Source organism: Siniperca chuatsi, linkage group LG1 (assembly GCF_020085105.1).
Source record: "Siniperca chuatsi isolate FFG_IHB_CAS linkage group LG1, ASM2008510v1, whole genome shotgun sequence".
Classification (NCBI taxonomy): domain Eukaryota; kingdom Metazoa; phylum Chordata; class Actinopteri; order Centrarchiformes; family Sinipercidae; genus Siniperca; species Siniperca chuatsi.
The window spans coordinates 26,900,502-26,924,872 of NC_058042.1; the positions used below are offsets into that span (position 1 = coordinate 26,900,502).

Below are 24,371 nucleotides of genomic sequence, written 5' to 3' on the forward strand. Positions count from 1 at the left end.
GACTGTAGTAAATAGGCCCACAGCCCTTCCTGGCTGCAGAACCTGCCAAAACCAGCATTGACATATTAATCTCATAATTACCCATACAGGATTATAATGAAACAGCTCATTATTAGACATTATTTGATGGCTTACCCATTTCAGTACACTGTTTATCATCCCTTTTAAGCCTTGCAATCCCTCACATGTATGTGCCAGCTACAGAATATAACCACACTTTTGTTGAAACATCACAGGTCATCACTTATCAATATATACTGTATTTGAGAAGTCTCACAGGTCCAACAGGATGTGACTTGTGAAAGGAAGGCAGTAATTGTTATAATTCAAGTGAGATTTTCATTGAAATGTTACCTAGGCTGTTTAAAGCAATCATATGTAACTGTGGCAACTACTAAAATGACAAAATATTAGTAAATGTTAAAATGTAGTATAAAATTAGCAGAAGGAAAGAGTCATAAATGCAGCAAACTGTCTTTGTAATGTCAGTTAAACAACAATATATATATCTAAATCTTGCTAACATTTGCCACCACACACTAGTGGTCATACCAGACCAGGCTGTTTCAGAAAACCCCCTGAGTGTTTTAAATTGTGCAGTGATGCATTTAATTACTTATTGTTTAACTTTTGATTTGTAAGAGGGTGAATGTGTTATTTCTTACACAAAATAAATTAGCTTTAGGATAATGGGCTGCTTTGGTTGGCAAAATCACCCTTTTACAAACAGAATCCCCCCCCAAAAAAAGAGATTCATGTAATATTTTGCAAAATACCTATATAGCATTTTATAGCAAAGTTAGTAGTAGCGCACAGACATTTGCATCAACATTCTCTATATTGTGTGTATCGTGGGATGTCAGAGTCCACGGTGGCAGTCCTCAGGGTCATTGTTGTCTCTGATCTTTGAGTTTCTAGATCTGACAGTTCTGCAGTGACCAGGCCAACTAACACTGACTGGTCTCTGGGCTACAGCCAGAGATACTTTGGTAAATAATTTTCACATTTCATTCATCATATTTTCTAGCGACAGCAATCAGAATATGAACTGTTCTACATACTGCTGTGTCTGCAAGCGTCATAATTCTGATGTGCACTGGCGCTAAAAAAAGAAAAGTACATTAAAAAAGGGGAATGTGTGTAGTTATCAGCAGGAAAAACCTCTCCCAAGTCAAATCCGCTCAATTACAGAGCTCTGGAGAGCTATCCCCAAGCAACCTTTCCATTGGCTAATCAGTCACAGCAAATTGCAGTGGTGAATATTTCAGACTCGACAGATTTGAATAAAGACATCATGATTATTTCACTGTTGTACGGTACCCTCAAATAATTTTAAAAGCCTTCAGCTGGAGCCAGCATAAACTGCATAACACCTGATTTAAAAAGTGGGAAAAAAGTTGAAGGAGAAAAGCAAACACAAGGGCTGTCAGTCAATGTGGTAAGCTAATTGGGTCGATCTCTTTAGCGAAGATGAATGAAGAGATTAACTCTCCCTATGTGTCCAGTGAATCTCCCCCTCTGGCTCCAGGTAAATTAGCTGATGACAAGTTGACAGTGGGAATTCTGTTTCTCACTCTGACTTGAAGCTGGAGTCAGTATTTCCATCACGGTGCCCCCTGTTGAAATCACTGATTTTTGTCATTATAGGCTTTGTTTATATATTGATTAATTGGATTATTGAAATTTGTATTTCAGGGTTTATTAGCTGAATGCACCTGACTGACATGGAAAACCCTTTTACATGTATTTTAGGCTATAAAAGGTTTGGTTGTGTTAGTTACAAGTTACTTACATTCAGTCGTTCCTCACCTCTGCATAGAAACAACAGGATGCCAGGAGATTTGGGCTGCAATAGCACACGTTCTGATGCTCTCTGCAGACTATATGTACTGGCAGAGAATTGTAGAAGCGGGTCAAACATGAGCCTAATGAAGACAAATGAAGAGTGATGCGAGAACATGTGCAGGGGAAGGTGTGAGTGCAGAGCAGACTGTGCCCTGCTCTCATTTATTTTAGTGGAGAAACTCACAGCATGGTCCTAAAATAGAGGTCAAATACAGAAAATTTCAGTGACCCCTTTTTTAGCCGTCTGCACTGGAGAAATGAGATAAATGTGCTCGTAGGAGGCTGTGGTCAAAGGAGGAAATCAATACAGCTGTAAAGAGGGGTTGTACAAATACAACGTATTCTATTATATTACTGGAAAAAGTGCAGTACTGTTGGAGGAACATGTCAACAAATGACAACAAGACACACTCTTATGTTTGTATCGGCCGATATTCGCCTTATTGACTGCTATCGTCCTATCAGCAAATAGGATGACATTCACCAATGGCAATGGCCGATGTTGATCTGTTGTGTCGCATCAATTTTGTATTGGTTATTTGTATCTGTTGTATAGCAGGCTAAAAAGGCCTTTGAAGCACTTATTTTTCAAAACAATAATCTTTTTCATGTGAAAGAAGGTTATATTAAAGGGTGTTTCATACATTTGTATGTTTGAATTTATGCTCATTCAAAGTTAGTGTAATGAAGGGCAGTTATTTTTTATAATGAAGATTTCTTTGTTTCCCTGGCACACAAGGGGGAATAAATAACAAAACAAAATATCGGCCAAATTGTTATTTTAAACATCGGTATCGGCCCAGAATCTCACTGTCGGTGCATCCCTAATTATTTAGATTTACAGTCATCCGTGTTTTAACTGCAGTGTGTATATAGTGTACATGCAAGTGTGACTTTCACTAGATTGCCTGATAGTATCAATACGGAAATTCCGTCAAGAGAAAATGGTTGCATTTGATTGGCCACACAGTGACAAAAGTCATCAACTGAAAATATTTTTTATATTCTTTTTTTTCCACGTGTAAACACTTTGCTGACTTACCTTGTTCTCTTAAAAAAGCACTGCTTCAATAGACAGCAGACCTCCAGGTTTCCGCGGGCCTTTGATCTCCAACCTGTCATTTTACACAGAGGAAAGGAATCATTTTTGCATTATGACTAAAAGATGTGTGCTGTGTCTTTGTTCCAAATCTCTCGAAATGTCAGTGCAATGATATGGAATCAAAGTTGAAGCTTAGTGTTTGTAATTATTCAAAACTGGTATCTTAATCTCGCAATGCTTTTGAAGTAGGAAATGTTAAAGTGACATTTTGAGTTTAAATACTGTTAAAAACATTAGTGAGGCACTTAGCCTGATGGTTGCTGTCACAAGAAAAACAATGTGTGCGACTCAACAGCCTTCAGGTTTGCTAATGATGTCCTGGTGTGCTGTCAGTCTACCAGATGAACGGACAATAGTATGCCAAGGAGAAAATGCTTGAAATTGCTAATTGCTTCTAAGAGCCCGCTCAACCATTCTGTAACTACTATGTGTTCACAGATGCCTATTCCAGCTGTTATTTCATTATGGAGCTCAAAGACATTACAGACGCAATGCACTGGCTTTCTTTATGAGCCTTTGTTGTTGCACATCAAGTCATAATGATTATAGATACATTATTGCAACCGCGGGGCACGTGCAGGAACAGCACATAGCACAACATCTATATGTTTGCATTTTCATTATTTCACCTAATATGCCCCAGTCATTCCGTTAATCTCTGCCAACTTGTTGATTGTCAGTTTGGAGACACATTTCTGGAGAGGAGCCCGAGAGTATTTGCAGCCGGACCTCTGTCTGTAGCGCCAAGCAACACAGCCACAAATTGGAATGTGGTACAGCTCTGGGAAAGCAGCCAAGATTTAAATTAGACAATAACCTCTGCTCTCTCTATATTGCCTCTCTTTTCCAGCTGCAGACCTAGCCATTTGTTTAATACAGTCAGTCCTGTAGTATATAATAGACTGATATATGAGTCACCGCTCAGCAGTTTGTGTTTTTCAGATTTATAGAGATTGAACAACTGGTCGGTTTGTGCTTACGCTTGGGCTTATGGTAAGAATAACAAAAAAGACACAGGTTGCGCCCCGACTTGGAATGTAATGTCACAGTGCACACAGGAAGGTTTTTAAGGATTTTTGAGGAGCTTCGATAATTTCACGTGTTTTTCAAATGTCACAGACCCTAGAAAGAGTAGCTTACATTTCATTTTGCAAACTGTTTATGTTTATTAGCATCAGATATCCTAACTAACTTGAAAGTAAGTGGAACAAAACCAAGCTAGCCACCAGGCCAAGTTGTCCAAAAGGAAGCAATACTATGCATTAAGGCCTTTACTGATTTGAATGTCTTGATGTTGTTGCTCTCAATATTTAAATACGTGTTATCTTACCTATTTTCGTCCAGGTACAAAACCCAAATATTTACTTTTCTGCTATTACCAGATAAGAAATAGAGGATTGTGTTGAGTCCATCACTAAAAGCTCTTGACTGTGCACATTCCCAAAGCCGGTTATAATGAGTGTATTAGCCAGTAACGGCACACAGGGAATAGAAAAATGCATCTGTGCTGCTAGAGCAATAAGAGAGGACTCAACTCCCAGCAGCTTTCAGTAGAGCTTTATGTGAATCCAAGTACCAGAGCTCATCGCCATCCAAGAGAAGTAGCACAAGCGTCACTATTAGCGCCACCAAAAACAAACCCATTTCCCAAAGCTGTTCTTCTCCTCTATGACATTTAACAATGTAATTTTTAGTTATTAGCTTCCTTAACCCAACAGCTACCTCTTGCTCTGTAGTGGGAGAATGGCAAGCAGAGCAGAGTTAGCTCAGTTAAAATCCACACCTCTGATACCATCTTGAGTTGGAGTTGCTTCAAAGCTGCTGAGAGTAAACAGCCTTGAGACATGGCTTAGCAGTAAAAGCAAGACAGCACCACCAAGCCAAGCCTTTCTCATGTGGCTTCCTCAACAGCTGTGTGTCCATGCAACAGCAGCCATTGTGAGGAAGCTACACCATGTTTCTGAGGCCCTCTCCATCGCCTAAGCTCCTTTGTGGCTGTGGGCCAATGGCTTTGCACCCCGCCAGATCAAAGATGGAACCCCATTTAGCTTGCGCTTTCTTTTAGGATTTGCTCTTGAGAGTACAGAGCAGACTCAACAGCTAGAAAAAAAAAACGGGATGTTGGATGTTGACCTGCATAGTATTGAGACTTCAGGGCTCAGGCAATGGGTCCATTATGACAAATGCTGAGACCATCTTTGTTTTGGCAGTATTTGCAAGTCTTAGGCCTTAGAGGAAACATAGCTATGGTGAACCTCAGTGTATTTTACTTCCATTTGTGTAATGCAGTGTTAGATGTGGCCATGCTACAAAACTCTGGTGTTAATGTGTTACTGTATTGTCACTATGTTTACTCTTAAAATGAACATTTACGCATAAAACCTGATGAAAGAGAAGGCCTAGGATGTTCGCATTATTTAGTATAAATATCTTGATGATACAAATTTGGGAAGGTACGATTCAAAATAAGAGTATTTTTAGACTGGATTACCAATTTTGTACAGACATTCATGGTGCCCAGAGGATGGATTCTCTTGGCTTTGGGGATCCCTACTCTTTTCATCTAGGAAAGGTGAGGTTGACGTTTGTGGTTTTGAGTGAAATGTCACTACAACTATTAGATCGATTGCACATGTGGTACAGACATTCATGTGCACCTCAGGATAAATTGTAATAACTTTGTTTATCCCTTTACCTTTAATCTAGCTGCAACATCAGGTCAAATTTTTGATTTGTCAGCCTCATCTGTACTTTGTTTAATGCTAATTAGCAAATGATAGCATGCTAACATGCTAAACTAAGGTCGTGAACATGGTAAACATTACCTGCTAAACATGTGTTTCTTTGGTGAGCATGTTAGCATGCTGATGTTAGCATTTAGCTTAAAGAACTGCTGTGCCTAAGTACAGCCTCACAGAGCTGCTAGCGTGGATATAATTGTGCTTTTAAATTGGGAGACCCATTATTAAATTACAACATATAGCTGAAGATCCCAAAGTGACTTTGGTATTGTGTTCTCTTTCATTCAATGCAATAGCCAAAGTGACATAACGCTACTGTGGCCAAACATGGGTGAAAAGCATGTGTTTTAACTTGTTATAAAAGGTGAGTGGTTTCCGACAATACAGTGTGTGCCAGAAGTTTACTTTTCTGTGATTGACAGCTTTTCTGCCTTAACTAATATATGTACAGATGCAGTAAACTCAACTAATCTTATTGTCAAATACTAAGAAATGCAAAAAGCTTACTGCTGAATGCACCAACTATAGCTCGCCTTTTACTGTTTTTCAACACTGCCATAATTACTGGGAAGCTTGAAAAAACACAATACATATTTGTTGAGCTGTGAAATCGCTTACAGTTTTTCCTTATTTTGATAGTTAAGCCTGTCATTTTGGTTGAATATGCAAACTTAGTTTCATACCCCATGACAGAATTTGTAATGTTCCTGTACCATGTATAGTAATTTGAAGAACAGAGGCTCTGTTTTTGGTTTTGTTCATGACAACCTCCATCTATGATGTTTTACTCACATATATTAAAGACCTTAGCTTCCAAAAGTTAAAGGTCTAAATTTCACCTGAATCTCATACATGTTTAACATTCTCTGATCAATCACTAAAGAAAGGTTGCATACTGTTAAAGCTGATTCCCCATCATTCTTGCAACACATACCAGGAAACATGGTCTTTCTGTGGCAGGTGTGATATCTCTGCAAGGCTTTAACTGTTCCTCCAGGTCTTTGTTTACTAAAGCAAAGCAAGCTGTGATGACACTAGTTCAGGCCACAGTGGTCAGCGTGGTGTGAGAGAGGAGATAATCAGCACACAAAACTGTCATCAGCTTGATTCAGATCCCAGATAAAACCTAGACTTTTTCTCACACCAGATCCTCTGCTCTTCTGTGGAGGTACTCACACTGAGAGGCAGAGGAAGAGTGAGATGCTTACAATGAACTTGCCCTCAATCCTACCTTATGTAGTTGTGGACTAGCAGTCCTAATGGTGGAAGACAGTGCTGGGCTGGGGGAGTAATGATTTTAGCTTTAAACTGAATTACCAATCGATTCGGCCTGCAGATCAGAACACAGGTTGCGAGCCGACTGTGTGGACACACTGTGTTGTGGAGTTGCTTTACAAATTGACTGCTGCACACATAGGAGGAAATATATCTATATATGTCAGCTCTGCGCTGCTTGCACGGCGGCCTGCTGGGCGTGAATAGGCCTTGTGATCACCAGAGAGGCAGCTGCAGAGTGTTTATGCAGAATTGGGTTGTAAATGATCATGTATTTGGCGAGGAGGACCTCGGGAATCAGAGGACTTTTTAACTTTTTCAGAGGCTACAACAGGGCCTGACCAGGACCGTAAGAAAGGAAACGGCGCTGAGTCTCCAATCCCCTTCACTGAATGAGAGGCTCAAACCTGGTGGTAGGCCGAGCTTTTAAGGAAATTGCATAAAATAATACATAGCAAATTACCGTGGGTTTCTCTGGATTGGAGGTGGAGTTTTAACTGTGGTGTTTTTGCTGTCTTTTATGGAGACCACTGGAGAACATATTAGCACAAGTGTCATGTTCCAGGGAACACATGCTAGGCTGTGATTACTGAGCTCAAGCTGAACTGTAAAATCGCTTGTCAGCAGTTGATATGTTTCTGGAAAAGCCTGGGCTCTTGATTGAATTAGTTTGGTGGTTTTCAGTGAGGAGGAAGAATGTGTCCAATTTGGTTACCTGCTGACAGACAGCACTGATATTGTGACTTTTTGATCGTACTATAAAACCAAGGAACAGTCTGAAGAAGATTTGAAAATACGGATTTAAAGAAAACACTCATTGTCATTCTTTTTTTTTTAAATAGTAAAACGCTCTGTCATCTTGCATGTTTCCCAGTCATTCTTTATCATTTAATCACCATTAACAAAGCAGTATTCAATGCTCAGACGAGAAGGTATAGGCGAGTGCATGTTTATTTTCCATTTGTATGCATGCAGAGATGGCAGCTGTGCTATCGGAGGCTCTTCAGGCGTGTATTCTGTGGATCTTGGTTGTCCAGTTCATGTTTACTGATAGGATCTGTGTGGTTACTCCACCATATGGGGGGTGAGATGGGGTCATGTTGGTGCAATATTGTGTGCGCCCTGAGGTTGAAATAATTTTGTTTGCTATAATAGCTGTAAAACACCTTATTTCCCACTGGACATTCTTTCATACAAATATTCCTGCGCTGGGATTTAAAATGTGGGGGAAAAACATCAAGCATCAAAATTACATCTGGCTTCAGTCAGAAAAATAACAAATGGGCAGTATGCATGCCGATGTTTGTTGTTTAAAATCTGATTGTTACTGTTTTGTCTGATGAGTAACTGAAGCTTTCACTATTCAAATTAAAAAAATCATCACATAAGTATTAACTTGACTTAGAATACAAAGAAAGGCAGTACTGTGCTTACAGAAAATTCTAGAAATTCATATTCATCCCATTCACTGTGAGGTTGCTTGGTTTTCTGTCTGCCTGCGATCATGCAGACAGTGGAGTCTTTTCACGTTAGGATCAGGGTCCATGTAAGCTCTTAATTCTCTCCTGTTAAACAGTTATTGAAGAAATGTGCTGGTGGTGCAGAAGGAGAAATAAAAACAGTGAGTGCCCAGTGTTTGCTCTGCCATGTAGCCATGTCTGGCTCTGTGTGTGACTCATATTACAGAGCACCTTTAACCGTGAATTCACTGTTAATAAAAGCCTCCGACCCCGCAGCTATTTTAAAGCACTCTTTTCTGTGGCTTCCCTTTGGGTCTCTTCTAGAAGTACATGACTGATTTTTAGAAATGTGAAGAAGTGAGATGCTGGTTTCTTGAGTGCATGTAACATCACTGCCTGAGCTGTTGCTATAGTGCTTTACTAGACATTTAAAATCAGTTATTGTGTTTCAGGAGCATTTATTTGGCAAAAATCAACTGATTCCACTCCTCAGCATTCCCCAACTTTTCATTTATGTTGCACCTCTGATTCCAAAATGCTTTTCCTTGCACACTCGCGGCTGTTTGGCCCCTCACATGGCTGCCGCAGCTCTCGTCTAGCTCGTCACATCATTTTAATTACAGAGCCTTCATTGTCTGCGCTGACCCATTTTAGCGCGGTCTCTTACCGTCAGCTGCAGGGTCCCTCCAATCACACTTAATTTCATCTGGCATTTGACTCAATCGGCACTGCCTCGAACATGAGCGCCAAATGCAACCCCCCAAAAAAAAAAAAAAAAACGAATTGGGAATAACAATAATAATTTCCACTCCCTGCTCTGGTCGTCCGCCGAGGCCTCCAGCCCGGCCTGCGCCGCAACATGGTACAGCTTTTAATGGTGAAGATTGATACCGGTGGCTGGGGACATTTCTTGGGATGTTAGTCACAGTTCTCAGAGGAGATGTGGAATTGCTCTTAAAGGGCTCTGGAAACACAATAAAACATGACTCACAGAGACAGAGCCCAGGGAGTTTCACACCACTAATTAGCACTTGGACTTAACTTGATTGTGTTCTCTAATAAATCTAATGTCCGTGCTTACAGTATGTAATGCAACCATACCTCTCAGCGTGGTGTTTGTTTTAATGACACATTGCTTCCTGATCACTTAACATGCTCGTGAAGTTGTCGTCCACATTAACTAGTGATGTGTAAGATGGCAAGTAATTGAGTTGAAAATGTGTGACTATTAATGCCACTAAGACGTTTGCACGGAACCTGACACAAAGCTACTGCGCTTACAGAAACATTTCTCAGCTTGTTTTCTTCCACGCAACAGGCAGGAGAGTATACAAGCATCTATATTAAAAGTAGCATGAAGATTTCAGATCTGTCTATATTCCTCTGGGATTTTCCAGAATTGTCAGTGAACTATTTACAATGAAGAGCAATTGTCTGCTCACTCTTTAAAATCTTATTCACATCCAGAGAGACACAGGGATAGAAAAAATAGACAGCACTGCACGAAGCCCTATCTCCCCCAACAATCAGAACAATGTTCCTAGTGCTTGAATAGAGAAGGATATCTCTGAGACTTCAATTTGTTATCGAAAAGAAGAAGGGGGACGGAGTAACACTTCCAAGATAAGCCCAGCATAAGGTTAATTACCAGCCGAGTGGCTGACGTAACCCAGCCATGTCATGTCTCAAAGTTACACACGGCTGGGAAATGAAGGGGTGCTAGCTATTGACAGATGTTTCTCACTTTAGGTGTGTGCGCGTGTGTCTTTTATACTTGTGTGTGAATTTGTGCAAACATGTAAACCCCCAGTGCTTGAGTCAGATATAGTTTAGTGGGGCAGCTCCAGGTTAGACGGCACCAGAGGCCTAGACAGCACAAACCACCTGCTTCAGCAACTGCTAGCAGAGCTTGTGGCTCCGCTTCTCATTGGTGCGTAACACTGTTAACATTGCTGCTGATTCCCCACTCTCTCTCCAGGGCATAGACTAATTAATGGATACCATTCGCAGTTGATTAGCAGCAGTTCTTTCGGTAATTACATTCGCATACTAACCACTCAGAAGAAAAAGAGAAGGGAAAAAAACACAAAGGGTTAGAAAATATATTAATGCACTTCTCAGTTCGCTCTGATCTTAATTTGTTTCCACTATTGTTTGGCTTCTTCTGCTAAGATAAGAAGCCATTTTTTTCTCTCTCTCTTTCTCTCCGTCTATTGGAGTTCTTCGTCTCATAATGTTTTAAGAGAGTGACTTTGTAATAAACACACAAAAGAGATTACCGCAGAGCTTTGTTGAAAATGTGTTCTCAGTGGAACCTCATGAAGACGCAAACGCGCTGTGATTCTTTCTCCTCCGTGCCGTGTAGGCTGGGTTTTGCACTCCTCACTCACAGAGAGGTGCATTGTGCTCCTGGGCCCAGCTGCTAGCCCATAATTCTTCATTCTATGTCCCATTGTTCCTACCTGTCAGCATGGTTGTGTCTCCAAAGAAAGGAAGTGGCTGCCATTTTGCCAGAAGGCTGTGTGTGGGTTGGGAGGGCGGGGTATATTTTGAAAACATGTTATTTCTTACCAAAGTACAGGGTTTTAAAAGCTTATCAACTGTCTCAAATACTAATGTGTCTTTACAGTGTGACACTCACCACTGGATACTCTGCTATTACTCTGATATCAACTCTGATATTAACAGGTAAATGTTTGAGTAGAATACACTTTTATTTGTTGCAATCAGATTCTTCCTGACAATAAATGTCAAAATCGTGTGGGTGAAATAAATGGTACCCAGCTGCCATTAACCAAAAATGTACTCCACCCATATTAAAAACACTCTCCACCTCCTTATTTCCCCTCAGTATCGCTCCTCTCCCATAGTTTATTTGAAGTTAATAACCTGCCACCGCATCTTGATACTCGGCTTTGTGATGCAAACATATCCTTAATTGCCATCCCATAAGAGCTGAATAGCAAGACCAGATTCTCATTACCCTGGTTTGAATTGGCCTGGCCTCTCACAGGCCTCTTGTCATGTCACAATAATGGCAAGAGTGGCAGAATGTGCCCGTGCACGTAGAGAAAGGGGTTAACTCAGTGTGTAAACATCTGTTTGAGTGACAGGTGTCCATTATGAAAGGGGTTGAGCTCGAGTTGCACTGGATGTTATCTGAACACTAGTAGGCTCATTGTGTTTTTTGTCTTCATTTGCAGTTCCAGAATAACAACAACTACATGAACATGGCGGAGGCGAACGGTGCCCTCCTTGCTGCTGGTGATGTGAGTATACTTCACTTTTTTCCATATTAAAATTCCCTTTTGAACATGGTAAATTCAACTAACGCAACAATACTTTCCAATACAAATGTAGCCAAGTACAGTAAATGTAGCTTTCTTATTTTCTTACTTGGTAATACCTAAATATATTTTTCATTTAATTAGGCCTTTTCATAGGTGTCATGTATATAAATGATGCTGCTCTTTTTTAATATTGCTCTTGTGGTTTATGTAGATGGGCAAAGTTGGCAACAGTAAAAGCCAATATCATAAAGCATTAGCCCTATATTTCACACAGTAAAGCCCTCTAAAATATCAATAATGGTAAATTCCTATTTGAATTTCTCCATCATTGTCATAGGCAACATTATTTTATTGCCTCAAATGCTGCCTGCTCAAATGCTGCCTGTCCTGAGTCCCACACAAGACAATAAGCTTACAGAAAGATGAGCCAGGCTCACACTATTTTGCCTCATAGTAACTTCTGAGAGCTGAAGCTGATGTGATGTGACTGTCTCGGCTGCACTCTTTAAGATAAAGTGATATCCCAGAAAGCTGAGGATATAAACACCTGTTTTCTTCCTCTTTTCAAAGACATAATGAAGGAGCCCAAAGAGATTCTATAGTTCTGTCACTCTCAGAGCCACTCTATCTGCTGGCACTTAGAAAAAGTGAAATGTCACCAACAATCTGAGTCTGTGGAGCTGCTGGAATATCTCTGTGTACTGTACAGTTGTATTAATAAAAGAAGGGAATAGTTGTTCCTCTGGAGGTATATAACCGCCTCTCTGAGCCATAGTAGTCCTAACAGTGTGCTAAATTTACCCGTTCTATTCCCCTTCCACCCACTCCACTGCCCTGTCATTAGAGACAAGTGGACCAAAAATACCCGTCATCCTCTGTGGTTCAAACAGGCCAATCTCATCCAGTTTAGCAGGGGAGATTGATCTGGCTTCATTCAAAACCCACAGCAAAGCATCATTACACAGCTCCAAAATACTGAGATAGATGTCATTGTTAACCTTATTGTTTTCATTCATGTCACGCAGTTGGGATGCAACTATGACATTCAAGCTCAGGCAGCTACACAGAAGTGTTTTGAGTGTGACCTCATGTCCATAAAGTGGCCGCTTCACAAAGCCACAGAGTGTAATGGAAGAAGTTTAATTTACCCCCACATTTACGCTGAGTGGGCGCATCCTCTGTATGCACTGGCTACTGAGGCCCACTGCAGCGGGGACCACGCCGACACAAGCTGCTTGGAGAGCGTTCAGCCCCCAGCTGTGAGGGCCCACTGTGGCAGTCAGGGAAAGGGGGGATGGGCTCGGAGGTGGGGGGTGCTCCTTGATAAAAACAGCCCAGCTCATTTGCATTTTATCAAAAGGAACAACTGTTTCCAGTGTTAGGGCACAGATGGTTTTGTTCTTAGGAGAGAGAGAAGAAGTCTTAAGCATAGATTTTTCCTTTCAAGCGATGGAGTGGCCAAAGTATTGTTTGCTGCAACCTGAGTTAAAGTAAGATAAATGTGACTTCCACTTCGAGTTGTAAGGTTTCACACTGTCTCCACTGTAATGCTATATTAATCTACTTAATGTGTCTGCCTTGGGCTGAGTGTTGAGTGGGAAAGGAAGTCTCCATTATGAGGGCTCCATGATGAACAGCTAACTTTAACAGCAAGGCTAAATTTATGTCACCACATTTGGTTAGCTATTGTTTTCAAATCAAACCAGAGGGTTTTTGATGCACTCTTTATGTATTTTATGAAGATTCACGCCTACTTTTTGTGTAGCTATGCCTCTTTCTCAAATTAGGTCTGGGAAATGTTACCATTAGCTTTGAGTTATTAATTGGACCCATGCACAAATTTTTGGCCTGTGTAGAAAGGTTCAGTTGTTAGCAAGGCTATAATGCTAGCTTGCATTTGCATCATGACACATTGTGTGTGTGTGACAATGTTTTTCTGTTTTAAACTTCAAAATGCGTTTCTCCTAGAAACACATCACTTATTGTAACAAGTTTAGTTTTTTCCCACAATAGTATTCTAACTTGTTGTTCCTAAGACAGTATGTAAGTTAGCTACAGTGCTTAGCTTCAGCCTGGTGAAATTTGTCTGCTTGAACAATGACAACAGTTGACTGCTTTGCTGCCCTTTTTTCCAAACCACCTGTTGTTTTACGTGAAGAAATTACAATGATTTAACTTTTGTAACAGTGGTTAACTGTGGCCTCAAATGACAGTTTTGGGATAATGGTAAATGTTAAAACATAGTATAACAGTAACACAAGTAGAGTCATGAAGTCAATGAACTGCTGTTTTTTTATACAGCAATGCCAAAGCAATACCTATCTAAAGTTTGCTAACATTGGCAGACATTACCAGGCCAAGTGAGACTGAGCAGCAAAGCCTCAAGTGTTTTTATTGCTTATGAATAAAACTTTTCACTTATAAGCATGTGTACTTTCTTTCTTCAAAAGAAAGAAGAATAAAGTTTCACTTCAATATACAGTATTACAGTTCATTGTCTTCGGTGATTTTTCTTTTTACCATTGTTGTTGTCAGGGCTTTTACTTGGGTCAAAGCAGACAGTTGTTTGGAAGCATTACTGTAAATGCCTTAAAGCTAAATGTAAACCTGTTTACATCCAGCTATTTGTCTGCACAACACATACTGTTTATCTAAAATTGCATACAATGTGTTTTATGCACGAGGTAGAATGCTTCTACAACAGAACAGCAGACCTGTATTTGCTGTTTAGATGGCCAATGTATCATTTACCCTTATGCACTTAGACGATGAGATAAGATGACCTTGGTGTGCCTGGTAAAGCATACATCCTAGCAGGGAAAGCTTGACTGCTTCCCTCAGGGAAGGGGATACTGTACACTGAGATTGTGTTCCACTCAGATGTATCACTTTACTTTCCCAATCAAATTAGAGACGTGTAATGAACTATAAATATGTAGAAATGGACTACAAATGATCCAAATTTGAAATAATGTTGATTAGGGGTGCCATGGTTGATGTTGTCATTTGAGTAGCTGCACTCTGCCTGTCTAGATATTTGAAACTGGATCCTCAGTCCTGCCTCTATTGATTCTGGGGCCTATTATATGCAGTAATTGCATGCTGCTGCCTTTAACAAGTCTTGGTTATTGCATCTGTGAATTGCATTACTATGTTTATTGAAGGACTGGGAATATTGCCTGAAAAGCTTTTTCTTGCTCTTTGTCCTGATAGTGAAAGAGCACCATGGCAGCACAGGGATAAAACATCGGAAGGGAAAATTCACTGATACACATCACCTTGTCACTTCTCTGTATGTTTCTATTGTTGTAAACATCGTTTTAGTGTTTAATTTGTTATATAGAGTTAAAACAATGTGCATATACTTAAAGCACATACATAAAGCAACATATACAATTTAACACAAGATTTTGTAGACCTTTTGCAGTCACTTTTAGCCAATCTAGTGGCGTGGCTCTAGGGATTGCAGTGTCAGCCAGTCGGTCCACTTCTTTGGTCCAGACTGAAATATCTTAACTATTGGATGGAAAGCTTGTATACACATTCATGTTCCCCAGAGGATGAAGCCTACTGACTTTGGTGATCCCCTGACTTTTCCTCTAGCGCCACAATATGGTTGACATATTTGGCTTTTAGTGACATGTCTTGACAATTAAAGGATGGGTTGCCATGAAATTCGGGACAGATATTCATGGTTCCCAGAGGATGAATACTCATGACTTTGGTGATCCCCTGACTTTTCATTCAGTGCCTCCAGGATAAGTTTTCACTTATCCCTTGAAATATCTCAACATTTGCTAGATGGATAGGCACATGTTCATGGTTCCCAGATGTATATAACTTTGGTGATCCCCTGACTTACTTCCTCTAGCACCACCATGAGGTTCACATTTGTGGTTTTAAGTGAAGTGTCTCTTTAACTTTTGGATGGATTGTACAGACACTCATGACCCAGTCAGGATGAATTGTAATAGCTTGACTTGATGATCCCCTGACTTTTCATCTAGCGCCATTTTAATTTGCCCAATACTTTGGTTTATGACTTAATACTTGCAAGACTAATGACATCCCCATCAGCCTCAGCTGTATTTGTTTCTCGTGCTAACTAAGATGGTAAACATTCTACTTGCTAAACATCAGCATTAGCATTGTTGTTGTGAGCAGGTTAGCATTGCTGAAGTTAGCATTTAGCTCAAAGCACTGCTGTGCCTCAGTCTCACAGAGCAACTAGTGTGGCTATAGACTCTTAGTCTTGGATTTTTGTCTAATTTTGTCTTAGTATTTTGTCTCTGCACCAATAACATTACAACATTTTACTGTGCATTTAATGTAATTTATTTACTGTTGTGTATATGCAATTCTGATTTTAATATAATTTATTAGGTGTTAATTGTTTATTACTACATACTAGATTAACCCCACTCTTTTTCTTTGTCTAAATAATAATTTGGAGTACAGTATAGTTTGTTCCAGGTTTACCACCTTCAATAGGCACTGAGAACTGGAGATTTCCCACACACCTGCTCAGGATACTCAGGATGCTCATGCTGCGTACATCAGGCCTCTCTGTTACAAGCCCTGCTCTGCCCTCATACCACTGGACCCTGTGGCTGCCAATTGAAAGACCCACACACACACAATACTCTCTCGCTGTTGTGCTCTCCCTTGCCCACCCTTTAACATGTACATGCCTGCACATCCCAAGCCAGCATCTGGCTTGGCACTTGGCTCTGCTTTCAGAACAATTTAAATGGATAATCAGGCTGGTGATGCAAAGAAAGTGGATTGTGCATCTCTTAATCTCCAATCAGAGCCCCCTAAGCTGCTCCTGGTGCAGAATTAGACTGGCTTTATGTGAAATGACACTAGACAGCGTGCAACACTGTAACAGTCTGTGGGTTCCAGTAAAATCTGGCACCTCTTCCCCGGGGAGAGGGCCTTTTCTTTGCAGACAGCTGACATCTTCCATACCCCCCAAATGAGACACAAACGCCATGTCTCCATTATCACTGCCCCTGGTGCAGATGTTAATTTGTATCATCATTAACAAAGAGAGGGGATGCACACAAGCACAGTCTTTGATACTGATCTTGCTGTATTTTCCCTCCACCACAGTATTTCTTTTCTTTTTCTGTCCTCTACTTCCATTCTGTTTTGCAGACACTAAACACTAGCATTCCTCTCCTCCAAGTACATGTCTGTGTTTTGCTTAAAGGTCACAGTCACGCTTGTGCTGCTCTCCTACAAAAGTGGAGCTCACCTCTTCCAACCTTCTTCTTTGACGTCTCAAATCTCTAGGTTGGCTCTGTAATTCAGGCCACAGTGCACCAGCCTATAGGTTTCAGTGGCCTATATAGTTCTGCCCTGGTTTACCAGACACAGAGTAACACCACAGGAAACCTACTTTCATCAGCAAATAGTATCCATAGTAGAGCATGAGTAAAAAAAATGTAAGTGATATGTTTCTATCCTCAAAAGCATTCCTGTAAGGACTTATGTGGATGAATAGTATCACAGCCTGTGCAGTGTATCTGAGCGTACTGGATAAGACAAGACAGGGCTGATACTTTTCTGTCAGAGAGATTAAAATAGTGTGCCAGTGTTTTCAGATTGCTTCATGATATGATACAGATGAGACTAGGACCATAGATCTCAAGGCTGGTGTGGAGATTGACCCTGCTCCACAGGGGACGTTGAAGATGAATGAAGACCGTGATGATGAATGATCTCTGATCCTTTCCATGTGCCACTGGAATGTTTTGTCCATGACTCATGACAGTTTTGTTGTATTTTTTTATTTTTTTTATAAACACTGTGTTTTTCACATGTTGTTGAGCAGGCGTTATTGTGAACTAAGTTCTAGAGGTTTTTGAGTGGACTGAAGCATATGACATATGACAGCAGAGGACTCAGAGTAAATGGTTCCTACTGAAGGTGCTCGTGATTTATTCTGCACTGTGCGAGCCAGAGGCCAGGGCTGTGATGAATATGACCTTAGCTCCTTCTGAAAGGAGAACTGATTCTCTAGCTGTGAAACAAGCACTGAAAAGTGAAACAGTGGTAAGGAGCAGGAAGAGAGACAGAAAAGGGGGGAATGAAAACTCTATTAGCTGCCGCTGGAATTCATCAGTGCTTGTCAAGGCAGCTGCCCTGAGTAGGCAATGAATTAGTTTCAAGTGTCTGTGTGCTAAAGCAAGCAAGGGGTACATTAATACTCCCTAATCAAGGGCTGTGTTGGCATATTCCCTCCGTTGTCTCCCTTCTGTTATTCTATCCCATACCGGAGACAGAAAGACAGAGCCAAGGAAGACAGGGAAGACGTGCCTGGTTAGCTTTGTTGCTGAACATAGTTAGCTCTGCTGGCAGGTCACGCAACTCTTAATATCAGGTTTATAGGTTTGACGTTAGTAGAACTTCACCTCTGCTGGGGTAGGAGTTTGATTCCTATAGGACAAGCCATGCGGTGATGCCACATTTTGTTAAGAGTTAGCCAACAAAGAATGTGAGAAAAACCAGCTGCCCTTTTTAAAAGGAGCCGGGTTTATCTCAAAAAGTGAGGCATGATCATCTCTGGGACTCACAATCCAGTTGAAAATGAAATGCAGGTGTGTGAAGGGTGAAATCGCATGCAATAGACTGATTGGTGCCTGTTCCAATTGGTATGAATGCCTATTTACTCCCGTTTTCAGCCTCCAAGCCAGTTCTTTTCATGCCAGGATTGTCTGAAATTTCAAATATATGATGAGGTTGCTGGGGGCAGGTTTTAAACTGTAAAAGTGACCCAAGGCCAAGAAAGTGGTGTTCGAGATCAACCTGAAGCACTTAGTTTTTGTGTTTCCCAGTAGCTTCTTGATGCAGGGCTGGCCTTTTGTTTCATTTCACATGTTAGGAGTATAACCTGATTTTACCACTATGCTTTCAAGCAATATGCCAAGTGCTAGCATTTAAAATCATTTTTATTAGGAGGCCCATGCTTTTGAAGAGGTTTTCAGTACAGCAGCAGCCAAGCCCAGCGCCTGAGACAGCATGCTGTTTGGCCCTGTGTACAGCTGCATGTATGTGGACCTGCAGCGTGGTCATTGTGAGGATATGAATATATTGGCTTTCCAGAGAGTAGCTTAATGCAATGTGCAGATGAAAACAAGACCCAAGTAGGTGAACAGTCCCATCTCCAAGAAGGCACATAAGCAAATTAAGTGTGACCAAAAGCTTTAATTCGAAAGGCAGAAGGATTAGGCTGTTTGATGAGCAGATTTAAGGGTGCAGGCAAGGGGAACAAAAAGAAACACTTCTGGCCAAGCGTAATAATCTTTGAAAATGTTCTTTAAACCCATCTCCCTGTGACGTGTATTTTCGCTGCACTTCAACCCAACATCTTCCATCCCAAAGATTAACGGCTTTTATCATGTATCCTCTCTCTCCCGTGATTGCTGCTTGATATTTTTGCTTTTGACGTCTTCTTCCACACTCGCCTTTTTCCTTCTTTTTCCTCAAAGTGGACTTTAATAGGTTTAGGAAATGCTACATCTTAGTGCACTTACAGACAAGTGTATTACCACTCTACTAAAACACTCCCTCTCTTAAACAAAGTTGTCTGATTTAATCCCTGAAGGTTTCCTTCCAGCATGTTAGATAAGGCCCACCTCAGCGAATCCTTCCTGGCTGTGTTGTGTTGCTGGATTTCATGATTTTCACCTTCCTTCCTCCTCCTTGCAGACTTTTCATACACCCAGCTTGGGAGACGAGGAGTTTGAGATTCCTCCCATTACACCTCCACCTGAGACGGAGTCTGGTCTGGGTCTATCGGAAGTGGACTCACCTTTCCCAGCAATGCCAGAGCCCCCAGCTCTGCACAGGGGTCACTTAATCCCTCAGTTCCCCCCTCAAAGCCTGGATCTGCCCTCTATTACCATCTCACGCAACATGATGGACCAGGACGGGGTGTCTGTCAACAACGGCCAACCTGTGGTGAGCACTGCTATGCATATATACCACTAGTAAATCAAGAAGTCTGTTTATTTTCTGCGACTAGAGAAATGTTATCCTCATTTGTCAACACACAGAAATCCTGCACTAGCGCTGCTCCAGTGTGTGTCCTACTTGTAGCTGCCGCTCCAGATGTGGTTTTTGATGGCGTATCCAAACTAAAAGACATGATTTATAAGTATATACTACTGGAGACCCCTATCAGAAGCATACAGTCCTTAAATGAGCCCTTTTTAACTGAACCGTAATGTCACCTTCACAGTTTTTGTACGCCTCCTGTTGTCAGTGCATCTGGCACAGCATCTGGCCTTGTTTACAACACAGGAGGTATATGATCACATTGAGTGAATGTCATGATATTATGTTACTTACTGTGTGGAGGTTTGTGGATGATGTCCCTTTTGTAAGGTGAGCAGATATGAATAGATCACAGGTGTACAAAGCACATTCAGCCCCAGAAGGACAGTGAAAATGGGACCCAAAAGTACCACAGTTTCACGTGCTCATATTTAATTCATGTTGCCTCCAGAAGCCTTTTTTGTGTTGTAAATGCTGATGCATGCTTCTGTCCAATGAGGTCTTCAGAAAAGACACACATTGTTTGGAGTTTAGGATCAGCTTTGTCTTTGTGTTGTAGAGAACTGCCCTCAAAGAAAGGACTGGATGAACATATTTTTAGCTTAATCCTCCTTTCCCCTGATACAGATGGCCAAACATGGAACAGTAGATAAAGTAATCACTCTCTTTATGTTCATACTGTTATGCGCTATAGATTGTAAGATTGTTGTCTTGGGATGGAAAGGCATTTTCAAATGCCACAATCATAGAAGCATTGAGGAGGAAAAATGGAAATGTCACTGGCTGACTAGTTGTCTTACAGACCTATTACAAAAACGGAAGATTCATTTAGGAGAAAAGAAATGAAAGGACAAAAGCATGAGTGGAGAGATGATGATGTTGATGCTGAATTTGCTTTGTGAACCACAAAACACGCTGCATTGAGAAGACGTGTCATGATCATTATAACTGTGTGAATACATGAAATGTGTTTTAGACCCCCTGCTTCCCCCCTTCTCTCCAACACATTTGTTGAATCACATTGATATTAAAGATATTTATTTACATTCCATTTGGGAAGGGGGCTATAACATTTTACAGCTCTTTTTCCTGCTTCCATGCTTCTGGCATGTAAAATAATTGCAGCTTTTAAAATATCTCCACTGCATACAGTAAGTGAGCCCCAGTAGGCTTTTGCCTAAAGAATTTTCATTTCATGGTCAGTTAAGCTTTCTACATCTGGAAGAAACGGAACCTTGACACAATTACATTCCTGGCTGTTCTCACGACTTGCTGGAGGATTAGATTTGATTCTCAAACATTATTCCTCTTTAACACCATTTGCATGGCTCATGTCTCTGATTGTGCGGAGACTCTATTAAAAACTGAGGGCAGAATGTGGGTTTCTGCTCCTTGCCTCGTGGCATTGTCGTCGGCACACTACTCACTCGTTATCAGTCATCACACATTGTACCACAGGAAGGCTCGTGGTGGCCCTTCATTTTTCCTGTAAATGGGATTGATCCCCAAAAGTCTTGTGCCTATAGAAATTCTATTAATCTATGGTTTTATCGTTGCCTTGAAAAGCGAACGCAACTTTTAAATGAGATAAGTAACAGCGTTGTTCGCAGTGCATTCTATATACAGAGACAATGATTTACGAAGGCCCTAAGAGGGGTGTTTTGTCATTTTGTCAGCACACTGATAAAGGAATGACAACCTTATATACATGATTACATTCTGTGTTATTTGTTATGGCTGCAGGGGCAAACAAATAAACCATGCACTATTGCAATTACATTTTTCATCAAGCCACCATGCTCATTTCCCAAACACTCGCCTTGGTTTTCTTTCTGTATACTGGCTTACTGGTGGAGAATATTTAGTGCGTGTGAAAGCCCGTCTCTTATCAGAACTTAATGAGAAGCCCAACCAGTGAATATACCTGGGCTATTTTCAAAAGCTTCTTCCATGTCATTGCATTGCCAAGTGTTCTGCTAATTCCTCTCCCCATAATGTTCAGCGTATGTCTTGCAAATTGGCCACAGATGCCGGGCTTCTACAAAGAGAAATACATTTTCTCAGCTGCAATGTGCCTGGCAAGCCTTGAATCTGAAGTCATTATTTATTTAATCTGCTCTCCTAACAAGCTTCTGACTCTCATTTTTGTCTCCCAGCATGTGTCCTCCTGATTTGTGATTGAATCTCAATAGTGCCAAATAGTACTGGAGTTAAAGCTGTCAGTATTGCTTTATTCACAATTTCTTCTCGATTTTCTCCCTGCTGCACAGCGAGGGTCTCTGGGTTCTATTTCAAAAAACACCTGGTGCCTTCACCACATTTTAGGTTTTTCTTGACACATGTAAGCATGTACTGAAATGTCCGCCATGATTGGATTGGAAACCTACAGTAGTCAAGTAGTTGTATTAGATGTTAAAATCAGTATTTAGGAGGTATGAGCCCTGCTGTCTTGTTACATTCACCACTATGAGGTGATACATTATACATTTTTCATTTATAACTAGCTGTTTCACATGCCATTAGCTTTACAGCAGCAAAGACATGCTAATATCGAATACAAAATACTGTGTTTGGACCACATGCAACATGCATGATGAAAGTGAGGCTGAAAAAGCCATTTGTAGTTTGTTGTTCACATGATTTGATATGGCTTGATATTGTGTAGATTGCCAGTGAGTATAATACCCTTGGTTTTGACTGGTCAAAAACCACCATATCCTGAATTAAATGGAAAATGTGAGCACTGTTGCAGAAAGCATGTTTTTCTACACTTCCCTCTTATCTCCCTTCCAAGCCAAGAAGCACTGACATGAGTTGTACATCAATTTAAGAGAGTGGATTTTTTTCTCTCGCTCAGTTTCTTTTTTCTTTTCTCCCTCGACAGACAGCTATTGTGACATATTGGGTCAGTCAGAAATGAAAGATATTCATGCAGGCATGCAATACTTGTAATGAAGTCTCAGCTTGACCTTCTGCAAGATTGATTCTGTAATTTACTTTTCTCAGGCAGCTCGCAAAATGAAATGATGTCATGTTGGACAAGTTTTAAATACCCATAATGCATCAGGAGAAATGGTGGAAAGGGGTATGGGTCAGTGGCTGCACCGGACCAAGGGGAGGGAACCTACTGGCCTCGCAGTCTGAGGGGGCGGGGGGAGAACAGGGGAGAGAGATTTGTTTTTAAGTGGGGGTGAGGGGTTGGGGAGCTATATAGACTGAGCACAGAGAGAGAAGGACAGAGAAGTGTGTTTGACTGAGACAGGGCAGAGGAAAGAAAAACAATTTATCTTCATGCTATTATAGCCTTTAACAGCATTCAAAATTCCATTTTTCTCATTTGGCTTAAGCACAGACTTCAGCAGGTTGCTGAAAATAGAGGGGGGGGGGGTGATGTACCCGTTTAGAAGCAGAGTAAAGGAATATGTGCAGAGCACTGATAAACTATCTTTAATAGGACTGACCTTTCATGCTGGCGAAAGTTACTGGGGGATTCATCCTTATAATTACCATATAGATGATTTTACCCCTCTCCTGCCATGGAACATTTCCAAGAGCTCTGGCATTGATTGAATGGAAATTGAACTTGTTAACATTCTTTTCAGCCTGTTACAGCTCAGTACATGGTGCCACTCTTCATACATTCTCCCCAAATTCTGATTTCCAATATCTTTAAGAACAGACTGCTTTCATTGACATCAGTGTTGAGATTTTTATCACTTGGTGAATGCATAATGTTGCATTTTGAGTCCAGCTGCTGTGTTTATTGGCCTGCGTTTATTGTGAAAAGGGGTTTCACACATTGTCACTAGTGTTTTTTTTTCTCATTTGCTAGTTTTCAGAATGCTTTCTGCGGCTCTGTGTGGCATGTTTGCTGTGTTCATTGTGGATGAGGTCAACAATAATGTATAAAACAAGCTATTGTTTCTTCTCTTTGCAGCATATTGTTGACAGCATTATGTTGCTGCCAGCTTTTTCAGCTTAAAAACAACACCATGGGGAATATTACAAAATGAATTTACATAAAATAAACCTTTATTGATTTAGGAGTAGATTTCAGCTGGTCAGTGTTTGACGTACAAACACGCAAACAGACACTCCTAGACACACATACAGACCTGACTAAGGAGGGCACATCTGGCCACTGTGTACTCAAGATAAGGACTTATTTGCAGATTTACGATGACTATCAAAATATCTAGTTAGATGTCTGCTGTGACTGCTGACAATACTGCAATCAAAATGCAAATGAGAAGGTAGAGGGACATAAATAAACATCTTAGTACCAGATTCATTTTCACAATCAAGGCAACTGTTATCACTGTAAGATGATTTCTTTCACTAGTATGTGATTAGCCGTTATCTTTTCATTCTAATCAGACGTGCTAATGTTAGTGTTTCACTGACATAACCATCATCACTCTTTTGTTACACAGAGCAAAAAGCAACATTTCTGCTGCTCCAGTTATTGCTATAATATGTGATAAAGAAAGACATTTAGCAAGTGTTTAACTGTGGTCATCAGTGCATTTTTTAATTTATTTATTTTTTAATGCACAACATCCAGAGGCCATTTAGAAGAAATCGCCATATTCCA

The 24,371-nt window shown here is 40.7% G+C and overlaps 1 protein-coding gene across 1 annotated transcript in view; it reads left to right on the forward strand.

Moving 5' to 3' along the window:
* The window catches only part of tox3 (TOX high mobility group box family member 3), a 41,739-nt gene that overhangs the window by 11,906 nt on the left and 5,462 nt on the right, over positions 1–24,371 (forward strand). The window contains exons 2-3 of the mRNA XM_044199288.1: positions 11,627–11,692; positions 19,430–19,681. Coding sequence (XP_044055223.1) covers positions 11,627–11,692; positions 19,430–19,681 — 318 coding nt within the window. The remainder of the gene's footprint in view (positions 1–11,626; positions 11,693–19,429; positions 19,682–24,371) is intronic.